We start from the raw sequence: 22,072 nt of genomic DNA, 5'->3' as shown, positions 1-22,072 counted from the left end.
CTTTTGTCAAAATAATCGTTGCACTTTTACAATAATTATTTATTTATTTATTCATAGACAATATATACAATGCAGGTAAAAACAACAGGCATTCGCCCAAAACTGCTTTAAATTGCTTTTAATTTATTGTTAATAATCAACTGTGATAAACACACAGTCGATACATGTAGCTAGGAATACGTCTAGGAATATGTAGCCGTTCTATCTCCCAATGTTTCAATGTTAAAAGCTACTCTACGCTGTTGTGCAGGTGACAGACTCGTAGCTTGGATTCAACATTTGGAGATAGGACGGACGGCTACGTCTTCCGAAGACTTATTCCTAGCTAAACGTAGCTATAGTCCGTACAAAATTACTTCTGACTTGGAGAAATAATTATGCTGCGCAGAGGAATGTTTTATTCATTTATACATACAATATCATTCTCAATTATGAATTATTGGAAAAGGAACAACAGGCTTAAAGCCAAAAACTGTTCCTTGGACTAGAGGGAGATCAACCAATTACAGTTATCAATAGAGTCATAGACAGAAGCGCAGTTGCCAATTTGTCAGTCGTCTGACCGTTTTCAGACAGGAAACTTTGCATATGTAGCATGAGCACATGAACAGTCACTAGAAGTTGGAGAACGCTGGCCGGTTCAAAACGACAACATCGCGCCTCTGTATCCCTCCCGCTGTGTGCTTTCTCTGCTGCGCATGCCCATCCCAAGTAAGAAGTATTTTTTGTACAGAGTATAGGTGTGTGACGACCTTGAGGACATGTTCACATTTGATGCATTCATTTGCAAGTGCATGCGTGGTCATACATGACCAATGAGAAACAGATTTAAAACAAATTCTTGAAAGAGGAACACTCACAGTATGTGATTTGACGCTCACACAAGATCATCTCACTACTTTTCACTTTCCTTGCCCTATTACCATAGGTAAGGAAAGTATTGCTTTCCAAAAAAAAAAATAAAAGTACACCAATTTCTATACGTTTCACTTTCCTTGCCCTTTTACCATAGGTAAGGAAAGTATTGCTTTCCACAAAAAATAAAGGTACCCCAATTTCTATACGTTTCAAGGTCTCCTAAGTCCAAAAAAGTGGTTTTTGGGTATTGGTCTGTATGTGTTTTAGTGTGCGTATGTCTGTGTACACGATTATATCATCTCCCAATTAACGTAATGAAATTTGAAAGGTCCTTAAGGTCCTTACACTATGAGGATCCGACACGAACAATTTCGATCAACTGCAATTCGAGAATGACGAAATTAATGATTTCAAAAACAGGATTTTTCACGATTTTCTCAAAAACGGCTCCATTGATTTTGATCAAATTCATACCTGAAATAGACATTGATAAGCTCTATCAACTGTCACAAGTCCCATATCTGTAAAAATATCATGAGCTCCACCCCATCTATGCAAAATTAGATTTTAGATTTCCAATTATCAGGCTTCAGAAACAGAAACAAGTTTCAAATGGAAAAGATTGAGCATGAAAATCTCTACAATTAATGTCCCGTAACATTTTCACCTAAAATCGAAAATAATCTCGAAATTCGAAAAAATGTGATTATTCAAATGCAAATTTAATGAGAGAGGTAACCACTGATTCTATTGAATCATTCACTGGAAGAGATAGCAGAATTGATCTCGTCAGCAGATCAATTTTAAATTATAATTTTCGAAAACTCGACTCTTACACCGGAGACACACGAGGCGGTTTTTGCCGAAATTTTCATAATGGCAAGGAAAGTTGTGTGAGTGCGCCACACCAGATTTTTTTTGTTTAATTTGTTAAAATGTGAGTAGAAGCTACTATTAGTCTGGTGTTCACTAACATTTGATTATTGGTTTTTTAGACAGTCTTGATCATTTCACAACCTTTTTTATTTTTGATGTTTTTCAGACAGTTTCGAAGCACAGTTCCTGCGCGTGTTGTACAGAGTGAACAGCACCATAGAGCGTAACGAGCTACGATTGGCCGAGCAGGAGCGACGCGATCTGGCGGAGTTGGAGTGGAAACAGGTGGCTCTGGTATGTGACAGGCTGCTGCTCTGGGTATTCCTCATCACAACCGCCATCACGACCACGGTCATCCTGTGTGGATCGCCCTACGGCCCTTGATCGGTGTGCTTGCCTCTCCAGTGTGCTACTGGTCGTTGCTTCCAGTCGCCTCTCTATTGTGCTACTGGTCGATGCATCGAATTGCCTCTACAGTTTGCTAGTAGTGGATGCAGAGGGTCACCTCTCCATTGTGCTACTGGTCGGAACAGCGAGTTGCCTCTCCAGTGTGCTACTGGTCGTTGCTTCCAGTCGCCTCTCTATTGTGCTACTGGTCGATGCATCGAATCGCCTCTACAGTCTGCTAGTAGTGGATGCAGAGGGTCACCTCTCCATTCTTCTACTGGTCGAAACAGCAAGTTGCCTCTCCAGTGTGCTACTCGTCGATACAGCAAGTCGCCTCTCCATTGTGCTACTGGTCAATGCAGCAAGTTGCCTCTTCAGGGTGCTACTGGTCGATGCACAGGATCGCCTCTCCAGTGTGCTACTCGTCGATGCAGCGGGTCACCTGCACCTCTCCAGTGTGCTAATGGTCGTCGCTCCCGGGCACTCTACTCGGCTAGCGTCGATGCGTGTCTCAGAACAGCTGGTGAGTGAGCTGAGAAAAAAACATTATTTCTATTCATTAGTTCTGGATAGATAGGTGATAATATGAGGTGGGGATAATAATATAATATCAGATAAAGTTCACTTTAGATAGACTATAATATTATCAGTGATGAATTCGAGATATATTACTAACTATTACTGACGTTTAAAAATGCTTTTTGGAAAAATATATTTGTTTTAAAAAATTATGAGTGAATTGAAAAGTCTCATACTATGATTATACTAGGTTATTGTGACATGAGTTTGTCATATACTATAGGCATAGAAGGAAGATGGCGTATGCTTTCTACTTTCTGAATTTCCATTCTTAAGGCTGTTTTTAAACCAAACGAGTATTGAGCTAGAGCATGAATTCTTGAGCATAAAACACGTAGAAATAACCCAACATAATATACTATATGGAGCATGATAGATTATGTCTAATAATATTCTTCCAGCATAGGCTGAAACTTTTAAAAAATCTCCTATGAAGCTACTGTCTTGATTTTCTTTACTAATCTTCAATAATATCCTTGGCATGCTAATCTCCACTGTTCTTTCTTCTGGTTTCCTACATTTTTATCTCTCCTCCCTTATATTTTTTCTCTCTCATCTTCTCCTTCTGTTCTGTATATCCCTCTCTCCTTTCTCACATTTTTGTTTCTTCCCAACTACATCAACTCTTAATAAGATGTTAAAACTCAACTCCCTATAACAAAAAAATGTGAATATATAGTTCGAGCTCTTCAGGAACATAGCAATTAACAATGTAGCTTCAAACTTGAGAATCTCTTATGAAAAACTTGCATTTCTTGTAACATTGTAAGAGACATAACTATATTACATTTTAAATGTATTTGTCTACTATATCAGTAGAAGAGGACCTATCAATAATAACTATATCAATAAAAAGAGCCGGCTGCACCCTAACTATAACTGGAATTAACTAAAAGCAGCAACTCAACTCAATATCCCACAACAAACTCGAGCCAGTAGCTTATGCCACCTATCGGTAAACTTCGAAAACTCTCAATGAATCAGTTGCTTGCTTGTGATTGGCTGTGGGCGTGTCTGGTAGCGAAGCCTGAAGGAATCGGGCCAATCACAAGGCGTCAAGTATTTCACGGTGGTTTGATCACCAATCATAATGCGAGAAGCATTTGAAGGTGGTCTTCTCTGTTCTGATGTAATTTGAACGGCTGTTGAAAAGCGAACTACATCTTGAAAACCACTCAGATTATCAAAGAGTGCCTCTATATTATCATGATGTTACTTTGTTATGAGATAGCATAGACTAAGAAATGAACATTGAATCTTTGGTAATAGCATAGAGACATAATAGCATAAAGAAACTTACACTATTGTTTCTCTATGGTGATAGTCACCAATAGAATCAGTGGCTTGAATCTATGTTAGATCTATTTTTATAGCTATCAATTTATTTGTAGAGTCAAAAAAGACAAGTTCAATTGATAGTCCTCAATTATACTTTTCTAGTGAATGTGTTTTTTCATTATGTTATAACATTGATCGTCGGAGTTACCTTTTTATTGATTCTATACAATATTAGCGAGCTTCAGTGGAATTCTTATTAGCCCATTTCAAGAAAAATATCGGGGCACCAATCTTTGCTCGTTATTTATCTATTAACTTTTGATAAACCGAACACAATTCTTCAAAATAATCAGGGAAGTACTAACAGGCACAGCTCTAAACTGATACTTTCCCGAATTTTGATTTATACATAATAAATAGTCCAGAAAGTAGGTTATGTTCCATACACTTGAACTCAGGTTCAATTTTCTGTTCAAACATTTAAAAACAAGAAAAAATTATAATTTTGATTATATACAAACCAAATTGAATAACAAAATAACACTTACTAATCACTTGAGATTGTCAAATAATGATCAACTTTGAAAATTATGATATACTCTAGTTTAGAAGGATTATCATGTCAACAAATCAGATTATGTTGATAAAATCGATTAAAAATTGTCTAGCTAGATAAAATTTCTCGCTGATTGATTATGATTACACAGCTGGAAATAATTCTGTCTCTCTCCCACACAGGCACACGCATCTTCTGTTATCGAGAGACGACGAAATTATCATCTGTTTTCCAAGGATGAATATAATCCTTTTAATGTCGTTCAGCGAGTTTTCCAAAGAATGAGACCTAGTGCAATCGAATCATCATATCATAAACCTACTATGTTCCAAATTTCGTGAAAATCGTTAGAGCCGTTTTCGAGATCCGTAAAACATAAATAACCAGATATGAAAATAGCCAGATATAAAAATAACCAGGTATATACAGAAATTGCTCGCTTAATATAATAGGATATTGATGAGCTTCAGTGACATTCTTATTAGCCCATTTCAAGAAAATCACAGTGAAATAACTCTATGGTATACACTATACAGTAGATTATCATTCTAATACTGGCATTGAGAAGAACAGTAAGAATTACATGAAAAAACATTATAATAACGAATTATAGGCCTACTCTTCAAGTAATAGAATATTTTATAGGGATACTTGTATGTTTAATTATAGAAAGTAATATTTTTTAATACTATCAGGTAACCTGTGCTCTGCAAGGGTCAAATTGAAAACTTGACAAACTAAAAATCTGACCTACTAAAGTTTTGAAGAGTTTGGAATAGGCCTATAACCATCCTTGATAAATTAAGAACCTATATGAAAAATTTCAAGCTGATCAGTCCAGTAGTTCAGACGTGATGATGCGTCGTCATTCATGAATTTCATATCCCGTACCTGTATAAGCCGATTCTTCCCTTTATCAAATTATGTTGGATGATGTCTGAGGGTGGTTTTTAAGGGTTTAAAGTTCGTCTTTCAGCATGTATATTCTTCTTATTCCAATCTCTTAATTATAATTGAAAAATGTCCATAGCATATGTTACCATAGAACTATGAGTACCTCTTCGAAACAGTTGTTAACTGGTAACTAAATTAATAATTTTGTCAGGTTGGCATAAAGTTGAGTTGACTTTGTTAGGTTGGCACCAAGTTGAAGATTGAAATGCATTTATCGCGGAAAAATTGATTGGGCACTGCTACTTCAATCAGAGCTATTACTGGAAATATTATATCGCCTGATATGGCGAGCGAAGCAAGCCCGCTGATCTCATTTTTTTACGGGGGTCCAGGGGGCGGAACCCCAGGCTAGACGGATATGGCGAGCGAAGCGAGCCTGTTTTTTTACGGGGGTCCAGGGGGAAGAGCCCCCTGGCTAGACGGATATGGCGAGCGAAGCGAGCCTGACGGCTAGTACATTATAAAAATATTAGGAGTGCAGTGTATGAGCACATTATTTGAAAATAAATAGTAATACAAGCAATGTTACTTCCGTAGAGAACAATATCTCTATTTTCTGAATTAAAAAGTATTCCCGAAGCATGGATGTAGAATATTATTCCGAACCGAATCGAATCTTCGAATGATATAACTTGGAAACAAAGTGACGTCTACATTGCATGAATTACCATGTATATTGCCTCGGCAAACTCTTCTCAAGTATATTGGAAGATACATTTCTATGTTCATTCATGCTCAAAACTACAGCAGTGTCCCAATCTACAAGTCTCAATCTCAACTAACTTATGTGTTTAACTATTGTTTTGTTAATATCATCTTCTATATAATAAGAGAGAGTAGAGTTGTGTTTGTTCGCTTCAAAACATGTCAACTTGTGGATTGCATACCGGAAAAACAGGAATGATTTAGATCTCCAAATTCTGCACATAGATTCTAAAAATATCAATCTCGTGCACTTGTAAGCCCAAATTTCAATTCTCATTCTAAATCATGTGTACGTTCTGTGTACAGTAAATTGATCCAGTTCCAATCGTAAATTGTTCCATCACTTGACTAGTGCAAAATGTTCCCATGGAACACCATTTCAAAATCGTTGGTTCAAGCTTCTGGCGCGCACATATAAAGTTGATTTACACTAAAATGTGTCGTTTACTTGCTGCGTGAATGAAGAAAGGCTGTTTTACAAACCTACCGTCTAGAAAAGTGTAAATTTATTTTATTCCATTACTCTCAAATTTTCTATCGAGAAAATTTCATTTAATGAATGGTTATCAAACATCATATTGTTGGTTATGTATTCTATGCTATGCTATGGTGAACAAACTATCAGCGCATGCGCAGAGAAGCAAGCAGACTACAATATTCGACCAATGAGAGCTCAGATAGTGGGAACTTTACCAGGTCGGACAATCCACCACACTTCGACTGTGGGGCAGGATTTTGGAACTGGAACAGAATCTGTCAAAATTCCTCCCATGGAACGCGGAACTTTTTACTTGGTAAATTGTGAATCGGACAATAATTCACCACATTCCATGTACACAGAACGGACCCAATGTTCAAATTTCATTCATGGGACATAAGTACATACCAAAGAACTATAATCTATACCTCTTCGAAACAGATGGTTGAAATTGGCAACTAAATTGATATCCAGTCCAATTTTGTCAGTTTGGCATTAAGTTAGCCCGGGAGGGGTCGCGCCTGGTCTTTTGCACCCAGTCATAACTGATCAAGGTCATTTCTTTGCACTCATGAAAAGTATGCATCCCCCCTCTTAAGTACCTTCAAGTGGACTCTCCCACTAGACAGTGATGCAGTTGGCGCCTTATTTCCGTTGTCCCAGTCACTGTCACACACGCTTTTCAACAAGTACTGGTCGAATACACCCAGCGCGACTTTTCACGTTATCCGTATATGGGTCGAATCCACCCAGTGCGACCTGTCGCGTTTTCCGCATATGGGTCGAATCCACCCAGTGCGACCTGTCGCGTTTTCCGCATATGGGTCGAATCCACCCAGTGCGACCTGTCGCGTTTTCCGCATATGGGCTCGAATCCACCCAGCGCGACTCCTTGTGTGTGCTACTTTTACTTCTCAAACATGAATGAAATGGAAGAGGAACGAGTTTTGAGACTTTTAGAAAGTGTTAAAAAGAAAAAAGACGTGAGTGAACAAGAAAGACTAGAAAATCCAACAATAAAATCTCAAATTTTATCGTACTCTGTCACATATTACTGCACCTGGTCCAATCCAACCAGCGCGATCCCTCATGTGATTTTCACTTGCGCGACCTCTCTAGGGTTAAGGAAGGTTTCTAAACAATATTTGAGTTTTGTCACTTTATTAGATTAGTACCAAGTTGAAGAACTTATCTATACTATAATAGAGGAAATAACAGGCTCATACACGTACGAGATAGGAAAATTATGTTTGACGCATCATCACGTCTGAACCACTGGAATGATTAACTTGAAATTTCGAATACAGATTCTTAATTAACCGAGGATTGTTTAAGCTTATTTCAAACTCTTCAACACTCCTCTCAGTCAAGTTTTCAGTTTGCCAAGTTTTTAATTAGACCCTTACGGAGCACGGGTTACCTGCTAGTCTTGAATAATTATCTTCCTTCAAATATATCGTTCCCTCAATTTTTATCTTCATGAATTGAGTTGTTTGAACCTTGATTATCATTTTAATCGCAGCATGATATTCTTGGCTTTTGCGATTGATTGGATGTTTTCATTATAGCTTATTCCATCAATCACCCTATTAGAAGTGAAAAATTTGATGTAACATCAACGACTTTTCAAATATAGTTTTCTAATGAATTTATCATTCCACGTAAGAATGAGATTATCTGTGTAATGAATTTGATTACCGTTTTTTCATCATTCATAGTGAAAGATACCCTTTATCATAATGAAAGATTAATTCTATTCTTTCTTCCACCAAATCAAGGCAATAACAAAATAAAAATATAGGGATAAAATATAGATAATGATCTTAATATGATGATTCATTAGTTGTAAAAATGCTTTCTGATAGTTCGGAACTCACCTAAAACTGTAGGTGCATTTATCTCTCATCATACCAGAAATGTTTTCTGATAGTTCGGAACTCACCTAAACCTGTAGGTGCATTTATCTCTCATCATAACAGAAAATGCTTTCTGATAGTTCGGAACTCACCTGAACATGCAGGTGCATTCATCTCTCATCATTACCTACGCACAAGTCTAGAGCTCATGTGGGCATCACCCTCAGCAACAAAAAAAAACAACAAGCATGACTATCATGGTGATTATATTTTATTCCATTATTTCTTATAGTGTATTTGAGTATTAGGCTAGGCGCACACCAGTTAGTCAATACAGGACAAGACATGATCAGACACGTTTAGTCACAATACTTCGCATAGTTGCTCATGACGCAACTCACACGGATTAGTCATTGCAGTTAGACATGTCTTCATGAGCAACTATGTGAAGTATTGTGACTAAACGTGTCTGATTGTGTCTTGTCTTGTCTCGACTGACTGGTGTGCGCCTAGCCTGAGTGTATTTCTCCAATCACCTTCTCTTTTTACAGGTGCAGGTCACAATCAAGGCACGAAAATGGCATTTTATCTCCGTCCAGGACGCAAAATGAAGTTTTTGAGCATGAACTAAGATGTTTCGTAACTGAAAACTTTTTCAATTTATGTTTACGTTGAAGAATGTGCAACAGGTAATTCAATAGGGCTCATCGTTTTCATGATTTTCAATGTTCGAGAGAAAGTTTTTATTCAACTACATGTGATTTTCAAGCTGGTATATAATTTCAAACTACGAATATGATCCAAAATTATTTAATAGTATTACAAGAATATTACTATACAGAATCTGAGGATGATTTGAATAATTGAAGATATCTAAAGTTGCTGAAGACTTGACATGATATTCATATGTGCCAAACTTCTTACAGAATCATGTCTATTATATCCACAGTCAGAGGGAAGTAAATTAAAAACCAAGAATGTGAGTTAATGCACCTATATTCGTTCATATGTCTCATGAAAATATCTATATAGTTTTTAATCAATACATAGCACAGTTTTAAAAATTCCATTCCTAGTTCAGAAATATTAATTTTATTATAATATGTATCAATAGTTCCAGATTATTTACTCACAAAAATCCAGTCTCTAGGACACCTATTAGATTTAATTGACCATCAAACCTGAATTAAAATCATAGTTTAATTGTTAATTAGATTATTATTTTATAAGTTTCCTAGAAAGCTTGCCTTTGATTAAATCTATAGATCCACATTTACTCACAAAAGTCCAGTCTCTAGGACACCTATTAGATCTAATGGACCATGAAACCTGTATTAAATCTATAATTTAATTGTTGATTAGATTTTTATTTTATAAGTTTCATAGAAAGCTTGGCTTTGATTAAATCTATAGTTCCACATCTACTCACGAAAGTCCAGTCTCTTGGACACCTATTAGATATAATGGACCATCAAACCTATATTAAATCTCTAGTTTAATTGTTGATTAGATTATTATTTTATAAGTTACCTAGAAAGCTGGCCTTTGATTTAATATAATTATAGTTCCTCATTTACTCACAAAAGTTCAGTCTCTAGGACACCTATTAGATCTAATGGATCATTAAACCTATATTAAATATATAGTTTAATAATTGTTAATTAGATTATTATTTTATAACGCTGGCCTTTGATCAAATCCATGGTTCCATATTTACTCACGAAAGTCCAGTCTCTAGGACACCTATTAGATCTAATGGACCATGAAACCTATATTGAATCTATAGTTCAATTGTTAATCAGATTATTATTTTATAATTTTCCTAGAAAGCTGGCTTTTGATTGAATCTATATTTCCACATTTACTCACAAAAGTCCAGTCTCTAGGACAACTATTAGATCTAATGGACCATCAAACCTATATCTATATTTTAATTGTTGATTAGATTATTATTTTATAAGTTTCCTAGAAAGCTGGCCTTAACCTATAAAGAAATCGAAGTAATTAGACCACAAATAGTGGCTAGGAGTTTTTAACGGAGTTTTAATTCAATAATAGCGGAGTTATTGAGAATAGTGTCTCTATTTTAGATTAATGAGAAGGCAGCTTCAAGACCAAATACAGATAGCCAGCAATTTTAACCATTATTGAATATTTGAAGAGATGTACACCAAGAGTTAGTTAAAAGAATTAGACACAGTTAAATGCTGCATTGATTTCTTCTATAGATAATGATTTATGAAACGAAATTATTCATGATTCATGAATAATGAATTATGAAATGATTTATGATAATAATTTATCAATGAAACTGTTTTATCGTTGTTTCAATTTTTCAATTGAGACCGTTACTATTAGTCTATGAACAGACAATACTAAGATATTAAGCTGGCGTGAAATAACCCGCTCAATACAGTATTTAGACAAGCTCAGTTATAAGATGTTCTATATTATGGCTGTGCAAAGGCTAAAAATAAACTTTCTACTGGTGATATTTTTCAAAGTTTTTCGATTTGTATATCATAAAGCCATCAAAATGAAAAAGTTTTCTCAGGAAAACATTTTTTTCCAATCATTACTTTTTGAGATATGAGCGCCTGAAGTTTGAATTTTCGGGACAGAACATTTCAAATTCGGTAAGATATAAATCCATGAGATTTAGAGGATGGATTATTCATGGTATTGTTGATCTAGTAAAACAAAAATTTTCTAAAAATATCAATTTTTGAAAAAGTTATTCAATTTACCAAAAATAACTCAATTAGAAGCTAATTTTGGTTATTTTTAGTAAATTGAATAACTATCTTAAAAATTGATATTAAAAAAAAAAATGTTTTACTAGATCAACAATACCATGAAGAATCTATCCTCTGAATGTCATGGATTTATCTCTTACCGAATTTGAAATGTTCTGTCCCAAAAATTTTAACTTAAGGCGCTCATATCTAAAAAAGTAATGATCAGAAAAAAAAACGTTCTCCTGAGAAAACTTTTTCATTTTGATAGCTTGATGGTATACAAATTGAGAAACTTTGAAAAATATCAAGAGTAGAAAGTCTATTTTTAGCCTTTGCATAGCCTTGAATACTGGACTCCTTTAATTATTAACATACCCATTGAGAATGGGATATGATATCAGCTCATGCTCTTGAATTTCATTTGGTATGAATATTTGATATGACTTTCATCATGATTTTTTACCACTAAACAATGGTAATTGAATGAAATGGGATATGATATAGTCTATGCTATGAGATCCCATTTAACAAAAATATTTGACTTTTATCATGATTTTGTTTAGCACCTAGTTAGAGACTAATAGGTTATTCTTTTTCACGTTAATTGAAAAGAATGATGCTGGTAAAGATATGACTCATTGGTTTAACCTCTTATATTAGCGGATTAGAGGATCCTTTTTCATGTAAAAAGATTAAGTGGAATATAATAATGATACAAAGAATAAAAGGTAAAATAAAATGAAATGAAAAAAACCGGTTTAATGTAGAGTTTTCCACTGAAAATCCCTCTAAAGGACTAAATAAAAAGGTATTTCTCCACATAGAAGTATACTCAAATTCTCACTTCTATTACAATGGCTACTGGAAGAATTGAAAAACAATAGAATTTATAAAGTTCCCTTTTATTTTATCACGAAACAACCAGTTTCAACTCTTCAAGAATCATTGTCAAGTGTTAATTACACCATAGAGGAAAGATAGTATAAGAAGATATCCCAATGTTTAGTTCGTTTATGTTCCAATATTCAATTCTATTTTTTGTTAGGAAACTCAAGCTGTTTACTGTCTATCAATACTGTTTTAAGAGTGAGAGTGTAAGAACGACACAGTATGAGAGACACATACTATCTCTTTACTATTATTTGATAAAAAACAGTTTATCAAAGATTGACAATGGTGTAACAACCGAAATCGGTCTTTCTAACTATCAATAAATATGTGGTTTTTGACAATTTCTTAGTATTTTCATTTAATATGAATAATTACCACAATATCAACTTCTCAACTACACAAAAAGTCTTTACTATTACTGTCTCTCAGTTACTACTTATGTTATGAATAAAATACTAATGATCGATGACGTCAAATTTAATTGTTAATTAGATTACTATATTTTTTGTCATAGTCAATTGCATCTGTTTTCCATGCATTAAATCAAGCCGGTAAACAGCTGTTTGCAGAACAAGAAAACATGTGATTTTCATTACAGCATACTATACTGTAAAGATATCATATGTTCTCTTTACAGTCGAGTATGTTAGGACTCTACTGAGTCCTAATAGCATCTGATTAATTAATATACCAACTCAAATAATTAAAGAACTCATTTAAGGAGTTTCAAGTTATAAGAACTCATCTGGAATCTTATAATTTGGGCCTTTATTATTTTATTTGAGCTCGAAGAGTCTGTCTGTTATGAACTAGGCGCTACGGACTAGGTCATGTTTATAGATTGCAGTAGCTCGAGCAGCAGCAGGTAATGGTTTCTGTTTCTCAGCAATATTATTCTTTCTCAGATGAGTATGACAAAAAATAGTGTACGGTAACGTATTTACCGCATTCTTATGATAATTCTGCCCTCAACTACGTTTCGGGCAGAAACAATCATACTTATGCGGTAAATTATTGTTACCGGACTTGTTACGTAAAGTACTAGTATAAGTTTCCTAGATAGCTGGCCTTAACCTATTGAGAAATCGAAATGATTAGACACTTGGTGGCTAGGAGTTTGAAAACTAGGAGTGTGATGAAAAACTAAAACTCAAACATGTAATACTCAAGAAAATGTATTCGCAGAGAAAGATCATAGAATTAATTGAAAACTTTGAACCATGCAGAGTTCGAGACTGGTTTATTCGCATGCAAGCCTGAAAACACATTATTCAAAGCTTGTGATGGAAAATCTATCATTTGATTTGGATGCTGTTGAAGCATTCAACGCCGGAAATCCACCGTAAAGCTTGCAGATAGCTGCAAAATATTCATGAAATGTGTTGACTATGAACAAATTCAACTAGCTGCGACATCAGAGTAGGTCTTTGTTGTGTCTAACTCCATCACTTGCTCACACACTCTCTCTCTCTAACTCTTGCACTCACACTCCTCCACCACATATTATTCTTATCCTCTCTGTCAATCTTCCTTCTCTGTCTTACGGCTCTGCAATCTTCTTCTCTTTTCCCCCACATCCTCACAGCCAATTTTGCTTCTCTCTGATATGTCTCTGCTGTGAAGTAACTAACTCGTTTGTATTCCGCCGTCATAGTGGAGCGGAAATATTCCTCGGAAGACCCCAACCAAAACATCACTTGCTTCTCAAAGCGCGAGGTGTTCATTTTGAATGGTAACGCAGGTTAAGGCGCCACTCCCATACATTTCCCTAGCAACGTATACGTTCTGAAAATCTCGCTCTGTCTCCATTATGTGGTAACGAAACAAGAATGTCAAATCCTCGTGATACGTTGGAGAAACAAAGTGATGAATATATAATCTTAAAATTTTGTGTTGAGTCAATCCAATTGAAAAACACCAGCTGAAGTTACTTGAATGTTTATTTTAGATATTCCAGTATCTGTAATGTCAGTTGCCACTTTTTATCACTCTTAAAATGATCTTAACAATTATATTGGAAAAGATTATCCAATTTGAATAAAAAAGTGTACCAAACAGCCTTAACGACTAGCTACGACCATTGGTCATTTTCAAGTTAGAATGTGAAAAACACTAAACATTGAATTAACATTTCTATTTATTTTTTCAATAATCAAGTACCCTTTTTATGACGACACAACTATTTTCAACTCCTGTTCAGGAGTCACTTTCAAGTGTAATTGTGTGATCATAGAGGAAAGATGTCGTAAAGGTGCGTACAGATTTACGCGCCGCGAACATGAGCAATTCACTTTTAATCAGCTAATACCAAGCTTTTTATATCTATATCTTATACCGTTTCTGTAAAAATACAGATATAGTCAGCTGATTAAAAGTGAATTGCTCATGTTCGCGGCGCGTATATCTGTACGCACTTTAAGAAGATATCCCACGATATAGGGCGTTTATGTTGCAAATGTCACTGTTAACTGGAGCCGAGAGTCCTAGTAGTTGTTTTTGGTTAAGCTATGTGACGCTGGTAGCATAGAGAAACGATAGCATAGTAGATATTATATTGTATCCACGTATAAATAAATAAATGAATAAATAAATATATCCCAAGGTATAGGGCGTTTATGTCGCAAGTTTTACTGTTATCCCAAGCCGATAGTTCACATAGTTCTTTCCTATGCAGCTGTGTGACGCTGGTAGTCTCTCAAATTGTGCCGTTCATACACTATCACCCCAACAAAACAGTGAAAATTGACAATAATCGGCTTGAGATAACAGTGAAAGTTGCGACATAAATTCCCTATACCATAGAATATCTACTTACGCTATTGTTTCTCTATGCTGGTAGTCTCTCATGAGGTGTCGTTCTTACACTCTCACCCCAACAAAACAGTACTAATAGTCAGTAGTCAATAGTAATCTGATTGACTTGACAGAAAATCGGCTTTAAATTTGAAATATGAACTTGGAGATACTATGTGATGATTATCTTCTTATGCTATCTTTTCTCTAAGATGCTACAGAAGTTCTCATTCTAAATTTTGTGGGCTATTAAGAGGCAAGAAATAAATTTTGTGATTTTGAAATGTTCCCTTTTTTTAGTTTGAGTCGACAGTAATCAAATCAAATTTTATTTCGCCACAACAAAAATAATACAATAAAAATAATAATCCTCAATACAAATTTGTAAAAAGAAAACATATTGATCAATATTTAAATATACACGAAAAACAACTTTGTCAAAACAAAATAACATGTTTGGCGCTGCCTGCAAAACCGAAGTTAGAGTGCTGGCAGTGAGTATCGATATTAATATTTCAATACAAAAAATTTCAATGAAGAAATAAATAGATGAAGCAAGAATAAATATACATATAAAAGGAAATATAAATAAACAGGAAAAGTAATTCAAAAGTGTAATTTGAAGCACTAAAATATATAAGTATTATTACTGAATGATGAATTCCATTATGTGGCTTAGAAGATGAATATTACAATATTATTATATTTGTGGTTAGAAAAATAAGTTAAAAAATCACTGAGTAGAAGACAGAGAATCAATCTGAGAAAATAAATATAAATAATATATTTGAGGTTTGGAAGAAAAATAAAAAGGTAACTGCAATAAAAGAAATATAGGATAATGAAGTGAAGGTGGCATTTACTAGTACATCATGTGTGAATGAATTGCGAGTTATCGACTTAAGCTAACAAAAATCGGCTTGAAATTTGGAACATGACCGTCTTATACCACGATATACCTTCTTACGCTATCTTTCCTCTATGGTAATAGCAGTTTCCTCAAAATTAAATTCTATTCGACCAAATTTACTTCAAATCCTTGTAAGATTTGCTATTAATTTATACGATATAAAATATCTTGAAGGGGCAGTCATGGAATTGCTTTCTGAAGCTTCCTCAGATCTCAAATATACGTAATTCGTGGACTATAATAGGTAGCTCTCAAACATACTTCGAATTATTATACTCTTCAAGACTCTATAAAGTGAGGTCCACGTTATGATGGCATTGGACAAAGATAGGAGAAAAACTTAGCCGATCCTTGTCAATCAATCCGGTCTTGTCAATCAAGGCCTTCTATAGATGGTAGTTGATACAGGTTTATTGATGTTCTATCAACTGTTCATTCTCGTTTAAAATAATCAATTATATTTTATCAAGTCAGAAATCATATTTTTCAATAAGTTAATAATGATTTTTCATAATTAAGATGAAATATTAATTCTACATTGTTAAAATTCTACATCGATCTGGCAGCAGAGCAAAGCGAGAAAGAGATAGCGCTATCGGCTTTGATGAATGATAGACAAGGATAGCATTACCATTGCTAATCAAACACTGTCATTATAACGTGGACCTCACAATAGTGTATTTGATTCGGACGCATTAAAAATTATATTCAAATTCTCAAAGTATTTAGATGATCTTTCTAATCTGAAAAAATAGAAAAAAATTTATGGTATGGCACGAAAAAAATTTCGAAAAACAAACATCAACTGACAATACACCAATTCATCCATAATCTATATATTTCTATGAATTAACAGGCTTAATCAATTTCTTGAATGGAGCCTACTAATCTAGTGCTTGTATATGATATGTACTAATTGTATCTTAATAAAACGAAAAAAAACTTATAGCACCCTTTATTTTTTAAAAAAACTTTAAAATAGTAAAACTTTAAAATTAAGGGTGCTATAAGATTCATTTCGTTTTATTAATTTAAAAGTAGCCCATGTCAATAAGTGTTTTATAATTGTATCTTATTCCACAAGTAAAAATGAGAGGAAAAAAATGAATGAGAAACATTTCCATGTGAATTTGATGAGATACATCATAGAGTGTATTTATTTATTTTACTTTCAAGAAGTTAGAACTAAGTGTTTTAAATATAATTTTGTTCTAGTATTGACATGTCACCAGTCGAATGAGTGTTACTCAAAAATTGATGTAATGTGACGATAAATAAATGAAATTAAATTAAATGAAACGGTACTCAAAAAACAAGAATTGAATGTCTATTGTGAATTTCATGTGAATAAATGTTTAGATATAAATTCGAATCTAAGAATAATTTTTTGTAATGTGATACGAATTCAATGTATGTGAAAAAATTCTGAATATAAAATAATGTTGAATGTTATTTGTTTGTCACTTCAATTTTTCCCTTCCTTATTGTTAATTTTAACTATATATTATTTTGAATAAAAAAGACTAAGGAATTGTCAAAAACCACAGATTTATTGATACTTAGAAAGACCGGCTTCGGTTATTACACCATTGTCAATCTCTGATAAACTAAAACTAAATACAAGAGCAGCAGAATTTATACTAGTAGGCGAGTACTGCTCAAGGGCATGAATTCGCCCTTCTTCAAGCGCTGCTATTGGTCAAGGGCATATGGCCCTTGACCAATAGCAGTACTGGCCCACTGCTATAAATTCTGCTGCTCTTGTATTTAGTTTTAGTTTATCAGAGATTGACAATGGTGTAATAACCGAAACCGTTCTTTCTAAGTATCAATAAATCTGTGGTTTTTGACAATTTCTTAGTCTTTTCATTCAATGTGGATAATTACCACAATATCAACTTCTCAACTACACAAAAAATATATTATTCTATAAATGTAAACTAGTGATATTGGAATTCAGAGTTATATCAACCAATGGATTAAATCAATAATGTCCATGCAAATACATTGAATTTAAAAATTACATTATTTCTTAATGACTAGGAATAGCTCTGGATTATAGTGAGCTCCTCGTTATAATGGCAGTATTTGATTAAAATTGGTGTTGCTATCCTTGTCGATCAGTCGACAAACAGATAGCGCTATCCTTTTCTAGCTTCCCATTTTCTATCCCATGGTATAGGGCGTTTATGTCGCAACTTTTACTGTTATCTCAAGCTGATAGTCCACGTAGATGTTTCCTGTGAAGCTTTATGACGCTGGTAGTCTCTCACATTGTGTCGTTCATACACTCTTACCCGATCAAAACAGTAAAAATCGACAGTAATCGGCTTGAGATAACAGTAAAAGTTGCGACATAAACGCCCTATACCATGGGATATCTACTTAGGCTATTGTTTCTCTATGATTATAGTGAGGTCCACGTTATAATGGCAGTATTTGATTAAAATTGGTGTTGCTATCCTTGTCTATCATTTGTCAAAGCAGATACCGCTATCCTTTTCCAGCTCCACAACGTTGCCAGATCGTTCTCCAACAATCTAGAAATATAATTAGTTATTAAATATCAAATCTCAATTTTAATCATCTTTTAGCAAGGATTAGGCTCTTTTGGCATGTACCTGCATCCATTTCTTTATTGGTCTACCTATGCATCGCTTTCCTTCGGGTTCGGACTCCAATGCTAATATTCCAATTTATTTATTCATTTGTGGATACATTTTCCACAAACCATATAAATATGATCGGGAACGAACAATAGGGTTGGCCCAAAACTATTCTTCTATTCACAAATTTTGATAATGAATAACATGTCCAGTAAAATCGGTTATGCTTAATATTGAGAGGAATTTAGTAAAAAAGTGGACCATAATTATCAGAATAATTATCAGAATTCATTATTGAATCATTGAAAAACATATTTTTTGACAAGTAAAACATAATTTGATTATTTATAACAAAAATGAACAGTCAATATTACATCAGATATACCGGTATCAGCAATCCTCTATGGAAGGTAGTGGAAAGGCGGATAATCGGCAACGCTGTTCTCCTATCTTTCATCACTGCCATTATAACGTGAATTGAATATTCCTGAAGCCATTTTCTCTGAATAACGAGACTCAATGGGCCATATGAATAAAGTTGAGCATTTGCTTATATTTCTAAAATATGGAGCATTTGCTTCATTTTCTATGAATAAACGTGAGCAAAACCTTTTGCTCATGCTCATCAAAAAAATAGTTTCAGCATTTGCTCAAAAGTGAAAGCTCATGCTCAAAATTGTATGAATAAACTAGAGCATTTGCTCAACTTTTGAAGCAAATGCTTCAAAAAAGGTGAGTCTAGTCTAGAGCAGCTTATCACCTTTTGCTCATAGTAAAATGGCTCAACTTATTCGTATGAGGAGGAGGAAACTATACCATATACGATCACAATCAATAGTTGAGAACTATATAACTCTTTTCAGATTCAACCATGATATATATCACCATTATTCCTACAAAACAGTAAATACAAAAGATAGCTAGCTACCTGATATAAAGATAGCCATCACAAAATAGAAATAGGCTTTTAAGAAGATGAGAGTGTAGACGATTATAAGAAGGCTATTGATATTATAAGAATATGCTGAGAATTATTATAGAGATAACATATTTTCACGCTATTATTTCAAAATTCTAAACTCAACTAACCTAAAACTCAATTCATAAATAGAAAACAGAGCAGACGCCGTAAACACAAGCGGTGTTTCCTACTTGCATATTTAGCGCTTCCGTGAGCTAAAAAAACAAAGTAAGGCCACAAAACCGAATCAGCTGATGAAAAATCTTTAAAAAAACGTGAGCATTCGCTCCAGAGTTCAGGAGCATAAGGTGAGAGTATAAGGTAAAGCTTATTCATATAAAAATGAGCTAATGTTTTTGCTTCTACCTTTTGCTCATGAGCAAAACCTTATGCTCCATGCTCTTGCTCATGAGCATTTGCTCTGGTTTTATTCATATGGGCCAATGAATCTCACAAATGCCATTTCTCTAAACATCATCTTGACAAGGAGTTCAACAGCTTCATTCAACCAAGAAATGGTTTAATGCTACTTTTTCTTCTTCTTCTTCCTCTCCTTCTTCCTCTTCTTCTTCTCCTTCTTCCTCCTCCTCCTCCTCCTACTCCTCCTACTCCTCCTCCTCCTTCAACGCCTCCTTCTTTTTCTTCTTCTTCTCCTTCTTCTTCCTCTTCTTCCTCTTCTTCTTCTTCTTCTTCTTCCTCTTCTTCTTCTTCTTCTTCTTCTTCTTCTTCTTCTTCTTCTTCTTCTTCTTCTTCTTCTTCTTATTCTTATTCTTCTTCTTCATTCTCTCCGTCTGTTTCCATATGAATCGTATAATTTGCTGCAAATCACGAGTTGAAAGGTAAGATATTATCTATCACTTCCCAAAGATACAAATCATGGCGGGGTTAAGAAATCAACTCGTGGTGGAAATTCCAGATCTGGCAACGCAGAGTGCAGATTCAAAGGACAAACAAATAAATTAAGACAGCTTTAAATGAGAAAGTCTTGTTTGCTTTTTGATCGCCGCCATCTTGTATGAGCAGCTCTTTCCTTCGAGCAATGTAATCTTTAATTAACAAGAAAGAAACAGGGCAAGATTTCATCTTATTCCTTCTGACTTGTTTCTCTGATACTAATAATTCTCAAAGGTTCATTTCTTCACGTGACTGAATAGGGATGAGCAGTGATGTGAAAAGGGTTCTGTGAGATGACTTCCAAGACACCACTTTGAAGCAACACTTTGAAATCGTGTTCTTCTAAGTGCCACTTGTTTCAGAGTAAAACCACATCTTCCTCGACGTCTATCTAATTCTAAATTCAACTTCTCTTCATCACTCAACTGTGATACTATAGTAGAAACGTCCAAATGTATTTTTCCTCCACCTACTGGCTAAAGTACTTACTTTACTCCCTGAAACATAATACTAAAGTGTCACTTTTTCGCCCTCGGTAGTAAAAAACAGAAAAACTCCCTAGGGAGTAAAAGTGACTCCATTTAAATAACATGGGAAGCATCTCTATTTTAAAAACTTACATTATAATAGGTTAGAAGGTCTAAGCTCAGATGAGAAAGCATAAAGAGGTGTCTGTCATTGAGTCAACTGAATTCAATACCACAACCAGAAATTTGATCAACGCATGAAATATATGTTTGTATGATATTATATTCTTAATATAAGTAGCCAATAAAAATTTATACAATTTTAAAAATATCTTATTCTATTCAAAATACCAGCCAACAAATATTTTTGATCTGCAATTCAAATCTGAACGCGTGATCTGGAGTCAGCCATTTTTGGTAAACACCCAGCTGATTGTTACAACTTTAGCCGATAGATAGCGCAATCGGCAGTGCCAATCAGACGGCCGGTTTTAAAGTTTTAGATTTTAGGTTATGTTGTTAGGAAACATTGTCACCAATACGTAAGTTATTAAAATGATTTTATTTGCAGTTTCTTTAAAAAATTGTAGATGGAGGAAAAATGTTGTGTACATCACGAGTGAAAAATACTTTTTCTCCCTCAGGAAAATTGTTGCCCTCGGCTTCGCCTCGGGCTTCAAACTTTTCCCTCAGGGAGAAAAAGTCGTACTTTTCACTCTAGATATACAAATAACTATGTTGTTGTTATTCTATTTGTTGATATGATAATAATATCTATTTGTTCTATTTTACAATATTAACCATCATTACATGAGCATTGTGTAGACTATATACTACTGTAGAAGTGTGTGACTTGAACTTATCGTTGTTATGTTATATATATATTGACGTTGTCTATGCTGTAAAGGTTTTTCGACAATAAAATTTTATTTATTTATTTATTTATCGATACGTCTCCAATCTCAATCACATTAGACGTTTTATTATGAAATAATAGCATATAGTAATGCTATTCAATTCTTCTTATCCAATTATTAAGGATTATACAACTTCTAGAGAAGTACCACCGGCTGATGTCCAAAACGGTTCCAATTCTAATTCATACTACAAACAAAATTTTCTAGGTTATATTTCACTTTATTCCACACTAGCCGTCAGGCTCGCTTCGCTTGCCATATCCGTCTATCCAGGGGGCTCCGCCCCCTGGACCCCTGACTGGATCGTCCAAGAATGAGATCAGCAGGCTCGCTTCGCTCTCCTGCATTTTTCATTTGAGCATTTTTAT

General features: G+C 34.4%; 1 protein-coding gene across 1 annotated transcript in view; it reads left to right on the top strand.

The window, feature by feature from the left end:
- Positions 1 to 11,066, top strand: part of LOC111051520 (neuronal acetylcholine receptor subunit alpha-7-like) — a 271,196-nt gene extending 260,130 nt beyond the window's left edge. Inside the window, exons 9-10 of the mRNA XM_039426189.1 lie at positions 1,901 to 2,644; positions 9,079 to 11,066. Coding sequence (XP_039282123.1) covers positions 1,901 to 2,118 — 218 coding nt within the window. The 3' untranslated portion in view covers positions 2,119 to 2,644; positions 9,079 to 11,066. The remainder of the gene's footprint in view (positions 1 to 1,900; positions 2,645 to 9,078) is intronic.
- The last annotated feature ends 11,006 nt before the right edge of the window (positions 11,067 to 22,072 follow it).

This window comes from Nilaparvata lugens, chromosome 4 (genome assembly GCF_014356525.2).
Source record: "Nilaparvata lugens isolate BPH chromosome 4, ASM1435652v1, whole genome shotgun sequence".
Taxonomy (NCBI): Eukaryota; Metazoa; Arthropoda; class Insecta; order Hemiptera; family Delphacidae; genus Nilaparvata; species Nilaparvata lugens.
This window is presented reverse-complemented; position numbering and strand designations above follow the sequence as displayed.